Source organism: Nestor notabilis, unplaced genomic scaffold (assembly GCF_000696875.1).
Source record: "Nestor notabilis isolate BGI_N333 unplaced genomic scaffold, ASM69687v1 scaffold10824, whole genome shotgun sequence".
Lineage (NCBI taxonomy): Eukaryota > Metazoa > Chordata > Aves > Psittaciformes > Psittacidae > Nestor > Nestor notabilis.
This window is the reverse complement of record NW_009924277.1, coordinates 109,652-129,464: the sequence shown is the minus strand read 5'-3', so window position 1 is coordinate 129,464 and position 19,813 is coordinate 109,652. Positions and strand designations below refer to the sequence as shown.

Genomic DNA, 19,813 nt, shown 5'->3' with positions numbered 1-19,813 from the left:
CTACACAGAGCTTGATTTACATACTGAAATCTTAGTTGAGGTTATATTCATCACTTCATGGAATAAAATTTTTCTGTTACAAGGATGACGAATGGGGTGTGCACACATTTTACTTATCACACAAAGAGCAGTCCCTTTAACACATCAGACTTGCAAAATCACTAAGACTTATTATTTAGATGATCTTTAGGCAAAGGGGTGATTCTGGCAGGAGAAAGAATTAACACTGTTTTCTGAACAATGTTAAAAACAGCCAGTCAAGAATTTTTGCAAGATACATCGAATCTGGTGATTGTTTTATTTATTAAAGTGAAATAATGCTATATGCAGCTTTTTAGCAGATTCAGGATTAAACCTATGATTTTGTAAAGATGTATTTGCATATGTAGACTTTTAACTTAAAGAGAATTTTTTTTTTTTAATTTATCCATCACTTTTAGATAGTATAGCAAAATATCACAGGTCTTTAATGCCCACCATTAGATAGGTCACTGCCTTTCCTGTACGCCAAGAAACAGAATTTATTCACTTCTACTGATAAAGCAGTATCTGAAATAAAACAGGTCTTTGTTTTCTGAGTCTGTAAAAGTTAAGATACTCCTGAAATGGTAAATCTGCGGGAGGTTCTCCACTGACATCAACAAATGTAGTATTACGGTCAACCCATGACAGCTCATGGACCACTGTCTGCCACTGGCTGATAAACGCCCACTTTCCATGAACACCTACTGTTATGAAGAGGGACAAATGAAACTGAGCTTACCTATTGTATTAGCTCTGGCTGAAGGACTAGCTAATGTTGCTGGCACGGAGGACTTTAGTGAACTGGCCCCGCTATTTATTCTCAGAGTTGGCATATGAGGAGAGGTGGGCGATGTGGGAGACTTGCCATCAGATGTCTTGGGTTTGGCTGAAAGGTTCAGCGGCTGGGCCACTTCATCCTACAACGAGCAGAAGAGAAAAAACTGTTATGAAAAAACTGCTGTTGGCACAACACCATCCAAGCAAAGACAGTTGTTTTCAGCTCATATGAACTTCTAAACCTGAAAGGTTGTATGATATATATTAAGATCAAATGTGATATCATCTTGTCATTCCAGTTTGGAACTGAAGTGACTGATAAACTGGAAAGTTAGCATGACATGATCAGAGAACATCCTCCATTTGCAGTTCATATGTAAGAATTGTCTCTGAAAGAAATTATTCACATCAACAAGATATATGCTTCTATGATGAAAATAAAGAGCAACTGTAAGGTTATATTTTTGTTATTTTATTTTAAACTTGATATGGATTAATTAAGACCTGAAGAGCATTTTCACTTACAATTCAACCACCACCACTCAAACTGGGCAAATGTGTTTAAGTGAATGGGTGATTTCCTCTGAACTTCCCAGGCTTAGAATTCCAAGCACAAAAATATCACAGGAAATAAATACTTCCACCACAACAAGAAAGCAGGAAGAACCTGCCCCTTCATTCCACAAAATTTGAAACAATATCTGGATGATTCTGCATAACTCCTTAGATTTCCTCATATTCTGTGGAACTGGACTTAAATATTTAGGTACTTATTATTATGCAAAAATAGCAAAATTGGGTGACATTTTTTGCAGGGTAACTGGAATTATTTCTAAGCCTGGCTTGATTACACACAGTAACAGACAGGGCTATAAAAGACATTAAAATTCTAACTCAAGTACTTTCGTTTGAACAAAATAAAATACAGTAAGAAGAAAAAAAAACCCTCCAAAAAAAACCCCAAACCAACACAAACAAAAAAACAGGGAACGGAGAAAAAGCTTTTCAACAAGAAGGATATTTTAGAAGTGATTTTAACTGACTTTTAAATGGATATGGTATTAGATCCAACCATCGCATATTAGCTTAGCTCTCCCCTGACACTGTGACTTAGGAAAGCCATCCTTTAGCTACAGGAAGTGTTGCATCATGCAACTGGGTTTCAACTCTAGGCACCAAAGAAGCTGATTCTGATCAAACTGAGTTGTAAGTACATTCAGTTTTATAGAATTATTCTTGACTTACAGCAATGCAAAGCTGACTGGAATTAGACTCATAATGTTTGAGTGTTTTACTGTTACCACTAAGGTATCTGTAACTACTATCATATAATACTGATTCTTTTCCACAGAGGGTGGTGTGCTGCAGTTAAGACGGAATTTTATAGTTGCCTCTCACTTGTGGAAGTATGATGTAGATGTACATCTCCAAACACAGGACAATTCTTCGAAGCACTGTCATATAACTTTTCTATTACCTTGAAGAAGCAAGCTCCGAGCAAAGCACTTTTGTTATATTTGATTATTTCTACATTTTTGTAATAGTCACAGTTAAAAATAAATTAAAGCTTGGCAGACAAATATAACAGAGACACCATGGACAAAGCTGTCATCCTTAAAGAGGTATTTAAACTGTCCTAGATGCAACTTGTGCATAAAATAAAGGGGCAAAAAAATTAATGCTTAAAATTGACTTAGGAGCCTGAATTCTGTATTCTCAGAAGCAACTTAGGCACCTAGAAGGCAGTTCTGTTATCTTCTAGGAGACTTACGACTCGGGGTTAAAAATGTTACCCAGTTCAACCAGCATTTGACATTTTATGAAGGTATTAAGTTACTTTAGTTTATAAATCCATCTGTATTAGAATAAAATAGATTAACCTACTAGTCAAATGGAAGAGGACTTGCTCTGCTGTTCCACCAATTTCAGTTTAAAAAAAATAAAATCCCACAACAGTGCAATGATAGTGTTGTAAAGTCAATACTGAGATAGTGGCATAAAACTGTAAGTACAAATTAGCCAACCAACCAATCGCAGCGACCCTGTGCCAAAAAAGGATCCCTGAAGAGTGAAGTCATCTGTTTAGAAGACAGCATCAGAAGCAAAGCAAACCTGCCCACAGACTTGTTTTGGCTCAATACAAGAGGGGTTAGTTTCCACGTATATTCAATTCTTGACCTCTGTTGTAAGTCTCAACAAAAGGGAATGATTAGTTTCAGATATGGTACTAAAAGCTGCAATGTGCTCTCTGGCCACTGGAAATCTGACCAAGAGCAGCACGTCAGCTCACAGAGAGCAGCAACCAGCCCCTGATGGGAATGGCTCTCACTCACAGAAAAGGCAGCTTTGATTCCAATCTGCATCCTCAATCCTTTGGCTATCCTGTCCCTATAAAGTTTATTTCCTTCCCTTCTCTTGCTCCTTCTCCCTTTCCTCAGTTCTTCAGTTGCCTGTTTTTTTAAGCCTGGTATGAAAGCAAGGTCTTGTGCAAGTCCACTACAGAACAGTGGGTCTGGTCTCATTTAATGCAAGTTAAAAATGAGGGAGGTGTTTTTTTCCCGTCACAGGCATCTAGCAATGGAGCTGTCTGTGCTGTAACTATTCTTGGTAGTAAGAATGCTCTTCTTCATTCAAGTCAGCACAGCCTTCTCTGGAGCCAAGAAGTATAAGGCCTTGTGGAAATAATAGAAGTCGACAGTTCCAGAGCTGATAAATGTCATTCCAAATTGCCCCTACATTCACTTTCATTGTGTGTTCAGGCTAATGGTAAATTAATCGGAGGTCACAGAAGCTTGTTTCTCATAAAGGAGGATAAGTAAACAATTTTCAGCTATTATATGTATTTACAAAATTATACTACTTCACTGTTTGGTCTTTGTAACATTTTTACTTCTGGTATTTCAAAGAGCATTCTCAAATCCTTGCTGGAAGTCAAATACATTAAAAATTCAGTCAGAGAGTTTAGAAATCCTACGTTGGATCATGAGTTAATAGTAATTTAAGTAATTTCCTTTACCACAGTGGAACTACACTGATTTATTCCATGGGAGTCTAAAAAATATCTGGGAGACAGGTAATAATATACAATTGTGGTAAGTGTGAAGACGACTGTTAGGATCTCCACTCCTATAGTCAGTGAGCCATTTTATTCTTTTTCCTGCCTTCAGACATAAATTCAAAATTCTCTGCTCTTCCAGTTTAAATTAAGAGCTGTACTGTCTTCATTACTGATTTGGGCCTGCATAACCATGAGAAGAAGGTGTTGCCCTTCCTTTATTTTTAACTATAAAATCTCCCAGCTGACATTCTGCCACATTATAGATTAGCAGGCTTCACTCTCAATTATATCAAGGCTGGTATAAGTGCAGCATGACAGCTAGTGTAAATAAGAGTAATAAAAAGAAAAAATAGATGTAGCATGTTCGCTTCAGGTAGATGGTTGTCTTTCAACAGCCAGGAGATTCGATTTTATACAATGGAATCACAGAATCTAGAACTGCTCCCTGCATTTAGGTTTAACTAGAGAGAGGTCAGTATTGATTGGTCCCTGCCTTTTTTTTGACATGCAGTTATTCTAAGATGCCATTGATAAGGGTGATTTTTTTCAAGCCAGTATTTTTTAAAGAGTTAAACAAGTCAAACATTTATTTATATATCAGCCAAAACGATTAATGCTTAGACCAGAGGACGTTAAGACCCAAAAGGCTTGTAATAATATAAACACAGATGTGATGAAAGTAAAATATGATCTTGATTAAAGGTTATGAAATGTTTCCTTTAAAGTAGCACATTTGTCTAGCAAAACAAAACACACACAAAAAAAATAAATGTAGAGAATAAAGCATAAGCGAAAACACATGACAAAGGGCTAATAAAACGAAGTACCCACAGCAAGAGCAAGGCATTGGTAAAGAGTTTCCCCATCCCCTCTATCAGAGCAATGTCAGAACAGACACTATTTTAGTGAGAGCTGCTGGTCTGCTTCCCAGGATTGGAAGACTGTCACTAACCAAAACTCTGGAGCTCGGGGAACTTTAAATCCTTGATTTGCTCTAGATTTTTTTTTCCCCAGCTGATCTTTAGACATACAAGGGAAGAAAGAAGAACCCTTCATCTACACCAGAATTTGGGGAGTAAACAAAATCCCCAAGAGCCATGTTTTGTAGCTTTACATAATCTGGATTTTTGGAACTTTGAGCTTTTACATTTAAGCACCAGATACTGGAAATCTCCAAGTATTAAGTGCCTGAGAAGCAACACTTAAACACACTGATAAGTTGGGTGTGCATCACACTGCTTTTATAAGGTATGTATGGTCCTTCGAAAAGGTAAAACGCTAGGTAAACACAATGTGCTTATTAATATGGAAGGAAAAAGAGAGAAAAGGAAAGGATTTGGTCACAGTCACACAGTAACACAGCAGCAGTGTTTCAAACAGATCCAGGAATTCTGACTCGCCATCACGGATGTTGCAAATAGTTGGCTGAAATGGTGTCTTTTCTAATCTTTCAATCATGCTGTCTCTATTTATGTCCTAAGATAAAAAGTTAATTTATCTCTATGGAGAAGGGATATGGAAAAAGAAGCGAATAAAATCTGATTTTGAGAATCTTCCTAAACTGTTTATTAAAAATGGCACTATTTCAGCACTAGAAGCTAAATAAAAGACTGATAGCCCAGATGAATGAACCAGTCTCAGAGAAAAGAGAAAAAGGAGGTATGGTAGGGAAGAACCCAGACAATTCATTTGGATTTCATAATCTCACTTCTTTTCATGTAGTTTAAAGATTAGTATACTATTAAACTACAGTTACCGAATTATTGTACTGTCATTTAAAATCCAAGCGCTGTATCCCACTGTGGCACACACTGAAGGTCCAGGCTGCATGGTTTATTACAAAATCATGAACTACTCTGTGTATCATCTGACTGGCAATACAAATGTGCTTAAATGACCTGGCATAAGCACAGCCTAGCATGCTGTACTAAAGAGGCTTTTCATGACCTCTGGGAACACATTCGCCACATCTTGCTGCCTATTTAAATGACCTTGACAGTACAAATTACAGCCAAATGAGATAGAAATGAGAACCCAGAGAGGGGTTTTCTAAAACAATGCCTCTGCCGTCTTACCAGAAACAAAGCCTCCTTCCCCCATCCTGGTTCTGTTCCATGGAGATCTTAGTTTCAACAGAAATGCAAAATATGGAGCACTTACTGGCATGTCTGGGCAGAAGACAATGATGCTATTGTTGCCCACTGAACAATGCAGCCAGTCAGTGTCTTATCCATTCAGTTTTGTTCTTATCCAGAAATGCCTAACCAAAATATATCAGAAACTGAGGTGCAACAGCTTATATGCAAAGAAAATCCTTTGGCATCACTGTCCCTTAAGACTACAGTTGTCCATGCTGACAAAGATACTGGCAGCTTCCTTCACATCCCCTCCCCTTCCTCTCAAGCCACTCATGGTGAAATTACCAGTAGTGATAATAAGAAGCTGAGAGGTAAAGGCAGTTGTGAAACATGTTGTATAAATGAATCATGCTGCTGATATTATCCTCACTGATGAAATAATTGTATTAAATTAAGCAGGGATGTTCACATGACAGGATGGGTGAATTAGATAATGCTCATCTGCAGCTGTACCTCCTCCTGCCACGTTCTCAAGTTTTGATTAAGAATAATGTGTCCCTTCCTGCAAAGGTGGAAATTTCTCTAACTACATAGAAAAAGAGATCAAGACATAAAACCAGGCATCTTGGTTATAGTATGATAATAAACACAACAGAATTATTCTTCAGGGTCGAAGAAGTCGGTTTGTCCTCCTCTTACCCATGAGGTTTTGCACCAAAAGGTACAACCTTTTTTTTTTTTTTCTTTTTGCACGAGGAGGTACAAATAGACTAGTTAGAAAGCAAAAGAAAAGGCACCAAAGACAAGGCAAAGGGCAAATATTAGGAAGAAGTGTCTTCCTTCTTTCTTGATACTGCAAAGTGCACAGATTTTTTTCTGTGATAGCTACAGAAACATCTCAATCTGGATTTCTATCTATACTCAGCAGATTTTTTTATGGTGTTGCTTTGCTCAGTATCTTCTCCTGAATGTGCTGCTCTCAGAAGGCAGATACTTTCTGGACTCAGCGCATGTTACCCAACCGAAGTTAGTGCTTCCAGGCTTTACCAATACTGTGCAAATACTCTTATTCATGGGACTCAAAACAAAGGGGGCAACTGAGCTGCTTTATATTTGTGACAAATATTATTTTGGTTCTCTCATCCACTTCTTTTAGGGGAGTACTCAAGGAATAAATTACTCCCAAATGCTGATTTACATAGTGGGAGTATTCTTGCAGTGTTGGCATTACTGTTCATGGGGAAGAGTGGTGCAGGAACACACCAACTTAAATTGTTTTGTAGTACCAGGGACAGACAGGATTTTTCCCCAACAACATTATTCCCCAATTTTTACAACTCTAGGGGCTCTCAGTGCAGATACACTCTTGGGACTTCATCCTTTCAGAGAGATCCCTAGCATCTCCCCCTTTCATTTTTCTTTACAGGAAACCTAGCTGCCAGGAAAGAAGGCTGCAGTTACAAAGACTAATTTGCTGCCCTGGAAACCCCAAGCTTTGATTTTGTCTAGTCTACATGGTGTCACAGTAAAGTAAGAGAGCTGCTGGGTGGTTTTCCCTTTGTATTTAGCACTGTTGTTTCCCAAAATTGTACACAGGATTCACAAACACATATAGAAGAACAAAAGAGGAGCATGCATGACCTGTCTATAAACACGGAGGGCCCCAGGAGCTGGATGTCTTACCCTGCTCCCCACAACCTTTTTATCTGGAGCACAGCACTTACTATGTAGTATTGCTCTAGTCTATGAGCCATAGAATACAGATGCTGAAGTAACAGAGGGACCAAATGCCAAACAAGTCAGGATTGTTTTAGTCCCCCAGCTAGCACAGACATGGAAGGGTGTGGGCTGTTTCAGCTGCAGCACAGCCCAGAAGTGGTTGTCTGCAGAGTGAGCTACATAACTCCTCTTCAAAGTCTACATCCAGTGATGACGTGGGGCAAGAGCCTTAATTTTGTGCAGCAACTGGGCAGACCTCCACGCACAGACCCCTAAAAGCAATTCTTCAAAAGTCTTCAGGAAAGACAAGTGCTGCACTGGGATGTAGCCCTTTGGGGTTTCATGGAGCACAAGGCAGTATGTTTGGCCAACAGAATACACATGGGCATGCAGCTTAGCAAAATGAGCAGACTGGTATGTGTTTACCCAAAATTCATTCATTTAGTTTCACAAATCCTCAGAGAAGCATCCTCCAAACCATACTTGCAGCTTCTGGCTGGCTTTGGACTGCCAAAACACCCACCATCCTTGTGAAGTCTCCTGGTAATCTCCACAGACAAATAGTACAGTATGTTTTGAGGAAAGCGGCTGCTATGAGATTTCTAGGCTATTTTTGCTTGATCATGAGTTTTCAGTCACACCAACTTCTAGGGAAACCTGACAAATTATGGATTTTTATCCCAACCCAGATCCAAAATTCAGACATTCATTTTCATTTATACCAAAGTAACTGACTTACCCTATTTCTATTATTCTGCTATTTGGCCATTTGCTCTTCTGTTAGACTGAAACAAGCAGCAGTAAGAGTTGCTCGCCACACTGCTTAGAACCCAGTATGCGAATTTTCAGTACAACATGAAACAAAACCGCAGGAACAAAGAGTTTTTAGCATTTGCTTGCACCTCATAATGAAAAAGCTCCTTCTCATTCTGCATCTCTGAGTGAGTGAAAATTTAACTCAGTAGCCTCGTTTACAAAAAAACTTCCGTGAAGCTTGTTCTGAGCAAATCCTGCCAAGTTTGGCCTGAAATGAGAAGGGTCCATGTTGAATAAAGATGAAATGCAAACCAGTGCAGAGAAACTAGCCACTTGGGATGCTGCTAGTCTACACTTTATACCAAACTTAGGTCCTGTTGTTAGCTTTTTACTTTTAATAATTATTGTTCAGTTGTACTTCTTACATCACTCCTGTACATATTTATTTGGTAGAAGGCTATTAATAAAGGGCTTCTCTAGGAAGGTTCAAGTCAGCTGCTAAGCAGGAAGAGTGACTTAGCCACCGGTCAGCAGGTACTGACACAGATACTGTATATCTCCAGAGGAAGACACCAACTGATTTTTCATGCTTTTAACCATGCAAATCACTTTACACGAGGTAAAAATCATTAGAGAGGATTGCAAAATTGTGAGGGACAAGAGGGGAAAGGATTCTTCCTAGAAAAAATGCTTCTTCCAAACTGCCCCCACTGAAATACATGGCAAGTAGTAAAGTGCAACAGAGAAAAAAATCACTTCTCCAGTGTACCACAGGAATACTAATTAATTAAAGCTCATAATTACTCTGACAGCTTTTGCCTTATTTTACAAATTGGAAGAATAAAGCACAAAGTGGCTTAATGATTTGCCTAATCTCACACAGAGAGTAAACAGCTGAGTCATAAGGAAGAGCAGAGCAATTGCCACTCTTACTCAGACCAGTGTTTGGGGTTTATTTTTGATAATGTACTGAACCTCCTAAAATGTCCAGCTGCTTAAGAAGAAGTTGCAACAAAAAAAACCCCAGATATTTGTTTGATCTGTGTCATGTATCCCTGAACTTGTGCTAGGTAGCAACTGGAGTGGCCTGTGCTCTGAAGCACGACACCTCATTGCTTAGGTCTTGGTTAGATCATTTATTTTTTTAAAATTCTTGCTACATAATTCTGCCCAAATAAAACCCAAAAGTCTAAACATGAGGTGCTGTGTCCTTAATAATGCACTCTCCCACCCATAACAAGGCTGTTTAAAAGATGGAAATAGACATTATACTGAATTTTTTTTGCTGCCTAAATTGAACTCGGAGTCACTACCTTCCAACAATCCCCAGTAAACGCTAAGCAGAATGAACAGCAATGAAAACAACAAAACCTGAAAGGACAAGGAAGGACTTGGAAGGAAATAAAACAAGGACCTGCAAAGCCAAACAGCATTACAAACTGGTACATTTTAAATGAACAACAAGAAAACAGAAGCCACACTGATCAAAGCCTCCCACCTCCTCTCTGTGGTGGATGACACCTTCGCTGGGAGCACACCACCACCTCTAACCCCACACCTGCAAAAGGAATTAATTTCAAAAAGAATACAGACCAAAGCGTACCATATCAAAACAAATTAGCAATGGACCCCTCCTCCTGCTGTGGTCAGGCAGGAGAAGCAAAGATGCTGCATGGATTCTAAGATTCAGGGAGGGAAAAAAAAAGACAAAACAAAACCAAAAATACTCAGCTGTTGAAAACTTTAGAAGAAACAAGTCAAAAGAGCTTGAAAGAAAAGAGATTTCAAACAGCTTGGGCAACTGGCGGTGGGCTAAGAAATTCCTTTTCAAAAACCACCTGTGCTTTCTCTGACTTCGGGTATCTATGTAGTCTAGGTAGATTTTTCACTAAGAGACGCAGCATCATATGCAGCACTACAAATAAAAAATGCAAAGATAACATGTACTGTTTTTATTCATAGATACATACAACATGTAAGAAAAATGTCAAAATACATTTCGTAACTGTAGATAAGACCTTCTTGACAATTTGTTTTTCCAACTAATAGCTTTTCAAAGGGAAACACAAAACTCATCCGATTTTAATGCTTGCATGCTATTAACAATACCCCAGATCACTAAAATCAAAATGATTTTACAACTCTGTCTTGCTGGGTATTTTTTCATTTCACCTCCTTTTAGCAGTAAGATGAAATCTAACCAGCAGTTCCATAAACTGGAGGGAGTTTAACATACTGTAGGGAATGTTCAAAGCAAATACATGCTTCATCACTGAGTACTGCACTCATAGGAAAATAATTTGTTTCATATTTATACCCCATCCATAATCACATACGGGGGGTTAACTACGTGAGAGCACACCTGTTGGGAAAGGCTGTTCCTTTTCCTAAGCCATAGTCATGCCTTTTTTTGTTGTGGATTCCTTGGGTCATGCCAAAGAAACTTGTGTTCAGTTCCTGACTTTTCAACAAACTTCCTCTGTGAACTTGAATGCGTCACTCATTCTCCAATCTTCTGCTCACGGTCACTGACATCATTGCAAAGTTATGACAAAATATTATCAAATACAAACTTCAGTGTTTTGCACAAGTGCAAATGGTTGCAGAAAGTAAAGGGCCACCTCTTGTCTCAATTCTCTACTTTCAAAATTGGAGAAAATACATTCTTTCATCTATGAAAAGGGTTTCTTCTATGCACACTGGGCATACATCATATACATGTTTATCTAACTGCATGGGGACACCACCGCTTACAACCCTTTAAGTTAATAAGTACTATTGATATTATATAATTATCCTAATGAACATATTAATCAGCCATAATAATCATAATTAAAATCAAAATATATTGTAGGTTTGTTTTTTTTTATTTGCTGCTGTCAGTACTGAATGCAGATTACAAGCAGAACAGTGTTGAAGAAGTATTCAGCCTCCCTTGGTGAATAGACTTCAGATCTTATTCCTGATTCACACCAGCAAAAATGAAATCACCATCAGGACCGTTATCGGGGCCAAATTGCTGGCAGGCACAATGAACCACTAATTGCTGGATTCATTAGCAAGGCTCATAGTTTGTCCCCATGAGATGCTGAACACTTTCAGCTCCTTTTAAAACCTAGCATCTTAGAAATTAAAATTAACAACTGCAACTAGTATTTCTGTTATACTGTAAAACTCAGCATGAATTTGAAGTCAGATCACAAGAACACCAAAAATCTATTATGCAAAATTACGCAGATTTTTATCTACCATTTTCCTGTTAATTCTGTAGAACATGCATGCATCCACACACAACAGATATTCCATGGTGTTCCTCAAGCTTAAACAATTGGTTAAAACAGTTTTTGTAAAGCTGAAAGAAGACAACTGCCCTAAAAAATACCTTTCAAATAGTCCCAGCATCACAGTGTTAAGATTGGCCTATTCTTTTCAGACATAAAACAAATGTCTATTTAAGAACACATCCGAATGAATTTCCATCATTCAGCCAGAACACATTCACCTCCCAGACACTAACACTGTAAAAGATGGAAAGAGAGAGGGAGAGAGAGAGGAGACCTTTAGTCCACCTACTAGCTTCACTGAAGGCAATGTATCCAGCCCTAGCTCATTTCAAGTAGGTTCAATTGTGTCAAAGGTTACCCACAAGCTATTTCTTGATGATTTATAGCTGATGTCTACAGATCTCCTTTTATTTTAATGATGACTTCAATACAGATGTTAAGATATTCTTTGTCTTCACAGAAGTATATGAGAGGGAAGTTGACATCTTAAAAAAAAAATTCCAAGAGGCTGATTCACTATTTCTAAACAGGGCCAGCTCTGGGCAGTTTTTGTATCTTATCCAGAAGGAGAAATGGGAGGGGGAAAAAAGCTCCCTTCATCCTTTTCTCCCATACTAAACCTGCTACGTTTTTGTGACTTATTCTGGGCACAAATCCTAGAGCACTGACTCAACATGTATGTCACCAGTTAATTACGACCAAGACAAGACACTGGGATACTTGGTAAGCATAAGATAATTTTATCACTTTTCCAGTAATAACATGTATTTATATATTATTATTTTGCTCTGTCTGAGTCCAGAGCAATTTACAAAGTGAGTCCCAAATGATACTATCAAGGGAATCCTTCCACCCAGCACTGAACTGTAATCATTTGGGGGTGAAGAACAACAGTGCAGAAAAAGCAGTAGCAAGACATACTGCATCATTTGAAATTTAAAATGTCATGCCAGTAAAACCCATGAGAGTTGTCCAAATGCGAGATAATTTTTATCCTCAGAATTAGTGTCTGTATGTGCATGTACGTGACTGTGCACGTGAGGTCTATGCGGATATGTATGTTTGGCAATCTTCATTTCTATCTACATTTTGAGGCACCAGCCAGCCTCCAACAGGTTTGATGAAGTCCTCAAAGGTCCCACATCATTTGTGTAGAGGGACAATGGGGTGTGTCTGGGGTCATCCTCTAAGCCTTTCTCCCCAGGAAAAGACTCCAGTGCTTACCCACACTTTAATGGACATGAGGAGATCGCCTGGAGAGAGGTATTCTACATTTCCAAATATTGTGAGACTTCACGAAACTGCTGGCACTCTTGGAGCACCTTGTTTATTTTAAAATGAAGGCAGAAAAGAAAGTACCTATTCAGTTTGTTCTGCTCTTCCAGCCTCTGAATATCTGCTCTTTTTGCTCATCATTAGGCTAGCCAAAATGATGTGGCTGTTGTTTTCCTCATCCACTAGCCCCAGTAAACTCTAGTTGTTCGGTACAGTAGTGAATCTCCCATCTATTATACCACCACACCATTCTGCCTATAAGATGCAGGTTACTGGAAGGACTCAGTATAAAGAAATTGATATTTCTAAGGCTTTGAAATTATGACCTGTAAATCCAGATATGAAATGTAGTGGGCAAACAGTCATATGACACCATTTTAACTTCCGATATCATGAACAAAATGCTACTTGACATGCATTCCTCAGCCAAATGTATGTGCTGAATTTCCCTGACCCCAAATTAGGTCTGTGCCTTTTACAGCAAATGTTGAAAGCACAGGCTATTCACACAATTATGATGAATAATAAGCAGAGATGAATGAATTCATCCCCGAGTTTTAATTGCAGACTCTATTTTCAGTGGGCATCAGAAACTAGGATAGGAGTATCCAGAAAGGGAAAAAAATAACTTCAGAGAAGACTAATAATATTGGAAATAGGCACAAAAAGGAGTCATTCTGATCTGCAAGCAAAGCAGAAAGCCCAAGAGTTTAGACGAAAAGGACTCAAGATTGACGGAGGCAACCAATTGCTAAATTCAAAATATGTTAAGTTACAGCTGTAACCTGAAGCCCATACAGCTCTTAGCATGGCTCAAGATAAAAATAATCACTGACCTGGAATGACTGCAGCCCTGAGATAGCTACCTTTGAAAAGAAATTCACATGAACCCAACACAACAAAAACACTCTCCAGGATTGTTATATACTTACATTTTCTTCCTAATTGTACACTGAATTAAAGTTGCTTTAGTAATTCTGTCACTACATTGCTCCCTTTTCCAGTACATGCTTCATAGTTTTCTCTGAAGCATTCTGGAGATGAATAAATGTACCCCTGCAACTCAACTTCAAGAAGATTTTTGTGCCAGTTTTCCCATGGATATGTCATGTTGGGTTGTGTTTGTCACTATGTAACTCCTGTTGTGTTCTGTTAGCTTGAAATCACGTAACAGGATGTGGCTGATTCATGACGTGACATGTCACTGCCTGGCATGTCAGCTGAAAGCTTGGACAAACCCATGTGCTGCATCTCCATACACACATAGCTCTTTGAAATGACCCCTTATTTTACATCTACTAGCAGGTGCTGGCACATCCACTCAAAAAAGTTTAAGAAACACCAATAACTTACGAAATACTCAAAGTTAGCTACATTCTTTCAGTAACATCAGGATTGGAAACTGAAAAGCCTTCTCTCCAGTGTTCCTGTTAGAGACAAGGCCTTCCCCTCCATGCACTCTGCATTGTCAAGATACTGAGCAATCTTTTATAAAAGACTTTTTTCTTAATATTCCCCTCCTCCCTGCTCCCCCACTAGTCACGGCATTAGCTTATCTTTCCTTTAAAAGCAGCAAGGAAATATGAAGAAACTGAAATGAAACAAACAGAAACTAAACTCGTTTATTAGCAGTAAAAGTACACATTTTAATTCATTCTGGCAGTGTTAGTGGACAAAGGCATATGATCAAGATCAAAATTTTAAATTGGTTTAATATACTAAAACCTGTTGAATTACATAAGAAAAGGTTTGTTCTGTCAGCTTGCCTGCTTCTCCTGTTCTTTGTATGCTCTTGACTGTTCTCTCTGGATACTACTGAAGCACTTTTACAAAGAGATATTAAAGTAAAAAGTCTAATTTTGCTGGGAAATATTTCTGCTGTAGCAGAATTGCCAACATGAAGTCTTCTATGACTTAAGACTAAAAATTAATCTCACTTGATTAAAACAGTACCTCACAGACTCATTTTGTTACCTGCTTTCTAAGCCTTTGAGATACATTTATACCAGTCTGTAAGTTCCAGCCGTAACAGCCTGAAGCTTTTTGTTTAAATAAGATTCTCACATACTCACATGACTCCAGGATCTGGGACTTTAAGGAAGCTATCCATTATAAAATCACAAGATGTAGTCACACTGCTTTGAAAAAAGTGTGTGAAGTGATGATTTCCACATAATTTCTCTGAAACCCTTTTTTGCACCAGTTCATTTTACACTAAACAATTCAAACTGCATTCTGTACAACATATGTGTAGTTCTGAGATCTTCAGTGAGATATTTGCCAAACACTTCATATAACTCTAGAGTTAATACTAACCTATAAGAAACCGTCTCTTTGAATTTGAAAATAAAATAGATTTCTTCTTCATTCTGCTGCTGGATGTTGCTTCTCTCCAGCTATCCACAGCTACCAGGGATTACAGAATAAAATGATTCAGATTAAAAAAATCTGTAGAGCTCCCTTGTTAAATGATACTCATTCAGCTGTGGGGACAGGAACACTTACTGCAAAATATATTTCTTTGATGCTTAGTCTGAATTGCATTCTGCCTGAATATGTCAAGAAGAGCTAATTTCAAATCTAGCATGTAATGTGGGAGCAAACCACACTGCTGCAGACAAAGCAGGCAGTTTCTGGAAGCTGCTAGACTGATCACATTAGAATTTGATTCAATCACCTCAGAAATTTACTTTCTGTGTTGAAAAGAAGTTCTACATTTGGTAAAAGATGGCTGCATTGCTGTCCAGCAGACAGCCCTGCCAACGCAGCCTATGCACTTTACTTTTGATTATTAACACATGCCACAAAATGCCCAAACACTTAAGATGAAGCTGCAAAAGGGAACATTTAATACCTGAAGTACCTGTCTCCCTTCTAGAAATACACAGTAGAGTGAGTCCTCTGCTCCATTCAAGCTGTCTCCTAATCCATGAAATAGGTACATTGCTACAATACTATTATTTCACACAAGCTTCTGGAATAATCACATTCCTTGATTTAGAGCGTCAAACAGCTCAGAGTCTAAAAAAATATATCCCTAGAATAAAGGATGATTCTATTACTTTATAGAAATTTTATATCATGAAGGAAACTAGAAATTAATCTGATACTGGTATAACTGGGTGGTTTGTTATCTATATTTAACTTAGAGCTCATATAAGTCCTTCATCTTCGCAGTACTGTGATACTCGGAAACCCCCAGTGAAGAATGCTATCTCCCCGCATATTTCTGCTCATGGTTTGTTCCCCTTCCTCAGCAGAAAGACCCTCTCCGAAATGTTTTCCAACTCTCCTCATGTTCAAGCCCACCCAAACGTGCAGAGGATCAACAAAAAACAAAACAACCACCAACCCTGCAACCAGGAACATCTAATTTTTCTCTCCAGATTCCATGTTCTCCTAAAGCCCCTTTACTGCTATTCTTACAACTGTGTGGCCAGTTCACAACATCAGCTCAACAGCTATCTCAGTGGCACTAAAAAACCTTGACTTTGTGACACTGTTTTCTTGCTTGGGACTCTTTGGAAGAAGTTCCTTCTTCCAAAATGCTGCTCTTTCTCATTCAAGGTCTTTGTTCCAAGTCACACTAGATGGGCAGTTCTGTCAAAAAGCTTCCACAATAGTCAATGCTTAGACATTTCTAAGTAACAGAGTAAGATGCAAAGCAGAAACAAAATGTCAGGTGCCAGCATGCCTGAAAACTAAAGAATTCTGTAACTGGACCTGGCTTTAGTAGCTGCTTCCTGAAAGTAAGGGTGCCTGGTGAAATAACTGGGTCTATCAGTATAAAGTCAATGCTGTGGATCATTTACCCAGAAAGAATGAAAATTATTACCCGCTGCCCATGCCACTAAGGAAAATGTGGTTATTTTATTTATTCATACCAGGTAAGTAAGGCACTAGCAGCAAGGAGTATTAGAGATCTACTAAGAAGAACACATGGTATGTTTGTCATTACCACTTTGCTTGATGTCTCTGTTGTGCCCTCTGTAATTTCTGAAGACCTCTCTTTCAGAAATGCAGTGGTCTTGCTTAAGTGTATCTCGCTTTTGTTTTGTTTTGTGATCACAGATTTTAGAGGGTTTTCCCCTTGTCCCCCTCTTTTTGTTATGTTTTCTTCTGAATTTTCATTATAAAAAGTGCTGACTGAGCCTGACAAGGGCCGACTTGCTGGCAACTCTGCCTGAGAGGCAGGTTCCTGCCAGAGACATGGTATCAGGAAACAGAACTGTGGAGAGTTAATCTGAAAAAGCATCCTAGGGGCCTCTCCATGTATCTAATTTATTTTTAGGCAAGTAGGGAGGGGTGGGAGGCAAGGAAGAATGCTGTGCAAGTCCCTACTGCTGCTGCTTTTTACATACTGCTATTAACACTGTTTTTATTGTTCAAAACACATTCTCTATTTCTAGTTCCATTGAGCTCTAGAAAATTGTTTTAAAAGTCATTGTTTATACGCCTGGATGTCATGTACAGGAAGAAGAGCAAGGGATAGGAAAATAGTTTCAAAGGTTTTGTCACCAACTCCATATTTTGCTGTTTGGGATTAAAAGCATGAGCAGCAAAGGAAAAAGGCTTCCAAATAAAGTTATAATTAGCTACATGATCTCCATTAAGAATGGACAGGGATACTAAAGAAGTGGCATAACACTAAGTGGCATAGCACAGATAAGGCAGATGAAGTCTAAGGTTTTTTTTTTCCAGCTTTCTACACATAGAATCACAGAATGGTTTGGGTTGGAAAAGATCTTAAGATCATCTAGTTCCAATCCCCCTGCCATAGGCAGGGATGTGTCACACTAGACTATCACTGCATCCGTACTATAAGCTTCTCCTTAATTATCTTACAGCCATTTCTAACCTGTTTGATGCACTGACACTGGGATTGCGAAATACAAGCACTGAAAAACATTTTGCATTTAATGATATTCTAGTGATAAGCATTATTCTGATCCTGAAAAGCTTAATAGATTAATTTACAAGGATGTTTTGTTTTTTTTTTAAATCAGTAGCATATAAAGAATTGTGTCCGGCTTGGAAATTCTCCAGTATAAAAAAGAGCCTTACAAATCTTGGAGACAAACTATCTGTAAACACTGTCTTGATGTTCTAGCAGGGATTGTGCATCTTACATCACTTTAATAAGAACTCTTGTTCTTCACTCTAAATACCTCAGTACTCAATGAAAATAAGGATGCCTTAATTTCCTGTTGCTTGGATAGGCATTGAGCAGCTGCTGAGCTCTTCAACCAATAAAGAGGACAGTAACTACCATCAGTATATGAGGCCTAGCATGTGCAATGGGTTAGTATCAGATAGGTTCTTCTTCTCTACTCTTCAGGGAAAAGAATTTGGCCCCACCAAACACAACCAGTCACGCCCTTTGATCACCTGTACACAGCCATGATCAGTCTTTATCACACAGCTGTCCTCTTTATAGCTGAAGTACTTCCCAGTGCTGTGCAGAACTACTAGCTCATGTTTCCAAAAATATCTGGTATTACTAAATAAAAAGTGCTATGAAGCGGAAACACCAATATCTGTCTGCATTTGCATAGCAATACATCTAATCATCTTTACAGCTGAAAAAAAAAAAATACTTGCCTTCCATACACTCAAAAATAGCAGCTCTGAGGTACAAGGAACCTGTATGTCCACTTATCAGCTAGGCTTCTCTGATAGTCATAGCTTGATGTAGCAAGCAAGCTGATGCAGCTATGTACATAATGGAGCTTAATGTTTTCCCCAAGACCTCCCCAGGATAAATTTTCACATTCTGAGCCATCATACAATAGAGAAAAATGAGGGAAAGGGAGACAAATATACGTAAGCTTACAGGGCTGCTTAGGGTAGTCACCTACAATGAAGTTCAAGTCAACAATTTGCCTGCGGTAGAATCAGAAATATCATCTAGATGAATTATCTTATTACCAAGGCCATTTTAGAGCCTTTTTGTTTCTCCTTCCCTTCAGATGATTTTCATTTTTTTTTTTTTTTTAACACGTATTTTTATCCTGAGTTAAGAAAGCTTTCCTAGTGAAACCGGGAAGTATAGTCCCATCATCAGTTTTGACTGGAAGAGGAAAATCCTCAACCAGCTCCCCATAGTAAATAGTTTACTTATTTTTCCTAATAACATAGCCCATGGTGTATCGGAATTAAAATTCCCATTTCCAAAGACTCTTTTTTTTTTCTTTAGTCCCTGGTATCCAATGTACTTTGAAAGGAAGTCAACAGTGACTCAGTTGTAGTTTCATATCCAGGCTTACCTTGCCTGGGTGAGAACAGAGCAAGCACACTATCAGTCCCTTTCTATCCTTCGTATACTATAAAGAGGATGCAAGACAAAGGTGGTGCATGCAACTGTAGCATCATCAGCAGATATTCCCCAAAAATGGAAGAAGTTCCCCTGGAGAGTCTCTGGCCGTTTTAGGGTCAATCTGTGCTGTGGTAGAAAGCCAATCTTTAAGTCTTTCATGGGTGATTCTATTGCTGACTATAGGCAACGTGAAAAACGTTCAATCCAATGCTTACTCTGGTGATCAGAGGATCAAATAATGTGAAATAAGGTACCATCCTCAGTTAAGGATTTTCACTGATATTTGTCTGGATATTGCAGTTGAGGAGAATCTGATTGTGTATATCCAACTGCTTAGTGCTGTTTCTGGCCTGTCTGAAAGACATTTCCTTTCCTTGTCACAACTCCCAGGTGCTACTGCTGAGCAAATAGTAGCATCACTGCCAGACGTATTTGAAAAGAACAAAAAAAATTGATTTGGACAATCTGTCCAAATGCTGTTGCCATTGATGGAGACGCAACCGTGAGTAGGGTTAGGGCTGAGGTC

General features: G+C 38.6%; 1 protein-coding gene across 1 annotated transcript in view; it reads right to left on the bottom strand.

Moving 5' to 3' along the window:
• The window catches only part of SOX5 (SRY (sex determining region Y)-box 5), a gene marked incomplete at its 5' end in the record, with an annotated part of 160,391 nt that overhangs the window by 32,976 nt on the left and 107,602 nt on the right, over nucleotides 1-19,813 (bottom strand). The window contains one exon of the mRNA XM_010012535.1: nucleotides 764-941. Within this exon, the coding sequence (XP_010010837.1) occupies nucleotides 764-941 (178 nt within the window). The remainder of the gene's footprint in view (nucleotides 1-763; nucleotides 942-19,813) is intronic.